The 1,546-nt window shown below is 51.0% G+C and overlaps 1 protein-coding gene across 1 annotated transcript in view; it reads left to right on the top strand.

Moving 5' to 3' along the window:
* Nucleotides 1-661: 661 nt before the first annotated feature.
* LOC119587945 (E3 ubiquitin-protein ligase TRIM37-like) overlaps nucleotides 662-1,546 on the top strand; it is a gene marked incomplete in the record, with an annotated part of 49,872 nt that continues 48,987 nt past the window's right edge. The window contains 1 exon segment of the mRNA XM_037936657.1: nucleotides 662-1,016. Within this exon segment, the coding sequence (XP_037792585.1) occupies nucleotides 921-1,016 (96 nt within the window).

Raw genomic sequence — 1,546 nt, 5'->3', positions numbered from 1 at the left:
GGGCGGGAAGTATTTGGATAGGGAGAGACGAGTGAAGAAAGAAAAAAGGAAGGAAGAGGGAGGGATTTGTAGGGAGATAGGGGGGATAGGAAGAAATTTCGGAGAAAGAGGAAGGGTAGGGGAAGGAAGAACCAGGAGGAGGAGGAGGGGTTGGTGGTGGCGGTGGAGGAATCCCAGATTCAGAGCGAACGTTTTCTTCCCCGTTCAGTGTCGTTCGTGACGGTGTGGCAAGAGGACGCGTGCTCGCTCGCTCTCTCTGTTGGTCTCCTCGCGTCCCGAGACGGTACGCTCGCGCTCCGCTGTGCCCGTCTTGTGGGGCTTCTTCGCGACGGGGGGTGGGGGGACGTGTTCTATTGACGGCTCAGATACGTCGGTTCTTGTTTTGCTTTGTGTGTGATTTTTGTTAATGTTATTTGACTGGCGTGTTTCTTTGAGCGGTGATTTCATATTATTTTTTTGTAGATGAAGTTTGATGATTGTGTTATGTCAGTGTAAGAGACTTCAATGTGTCTTTGAAAGTAATCCAAATATATTTATGTAGTTGTAAATCGTGTGTAATTATGTGATCGAAGTGTGATTTCCTCGAGTGCTGTGTTCCGCTCGCCCACGTGGTGTGAGCAACACAATCCCGTTAATTGTGACGCAATTGATCCTATTGCAGAATCCTAATGCACGCGCGCACTCACTCGTCATAAACACCGACGCGTGTACGAACTCCCACGCCCTTTCAGTTCCGAACGTTTGCAAAGATTTGGCTACGAATATCGACGCAACTGTGGCATAGCGAATTCTCTCAGTGACGTCACGAGCTATGCGGTGACGCAGGAGAGGGATTCCGGTGCATCCATACACCTCCCCCTCCCCCTCGCCCCCTCTCGTGATGCATTAGGCGCTCCTCTGGTCTCGGAAGAGGGCGCAAGATGGGCGTAAGTGTGAGGGCCGGCAAGCGACACAGCACCACCAGGATGAAGTATGTTTACAGCAACAGGCCATCCAAGGTCATCCACGTGCAGGAGGTGAGGAGAAGTGTCTTCAGTCCGAGCTGGGGTGAGGGAGATCAGGAAGGCCTCGTCTGTGAGGGAGATCAGGAGGGCCTCGTCTGGGAGGGAGATCAGGAAGGCCTCGTCTGTGAGAGAGATCAGGAAGGCCTCGCCTGTGAGGGAGATCAGGAGGGCCTCGTCTGTGAGGGAGATCAGGAAGGCCTCGTCTGTGAGGGAGATCAGGAAGGCCTCGTCTGTGAGGGAGATCAGGAAGGCCTCGTCAGGAGGGGCTCGTGAATGGGGGAGGAAGTTATTGAGTGTAAGAAGGGATTTTAGTCGATGAGGAGAAGCAAGCCATTGAGTGATTAAATGAAGTAGCAAGGATGAAGATGAGGAGTTTATGGATGGAAGGAGAGGCTTGTCTGTGTGTGAATAGGTGTCGAGTGAATTGGGAAATGGAGGAGTAGATTAGTGTTTTTATATGTGAAAATAGGACTTCATCGATGAAGTGACTTGGTAAATGGGTGTGTTTGTTAAGAATTAAAAAATGGCTGTAACACGTTCGT

This window comes from Penaeus monodon, chromosome 23, assembly GCF_015228065.2.
Source record: "Penaeus monodon isolate SGIC_2016 chromosome 23, NSTDA_Pmon_1, whole genome shotgun sequence".
NCBI classification, from domain to species: Eukaryota; Metazoa; Arthropoda; class Malacostraca; order Decapoda; family Penaeidae; genus Penaeus; species Penaeus monodon.
The sequence above is the reverse complement of the archived record's forward strand: the minus strand, read 5'-3'. Positions and strand labels throughout refer to the sequence as shown.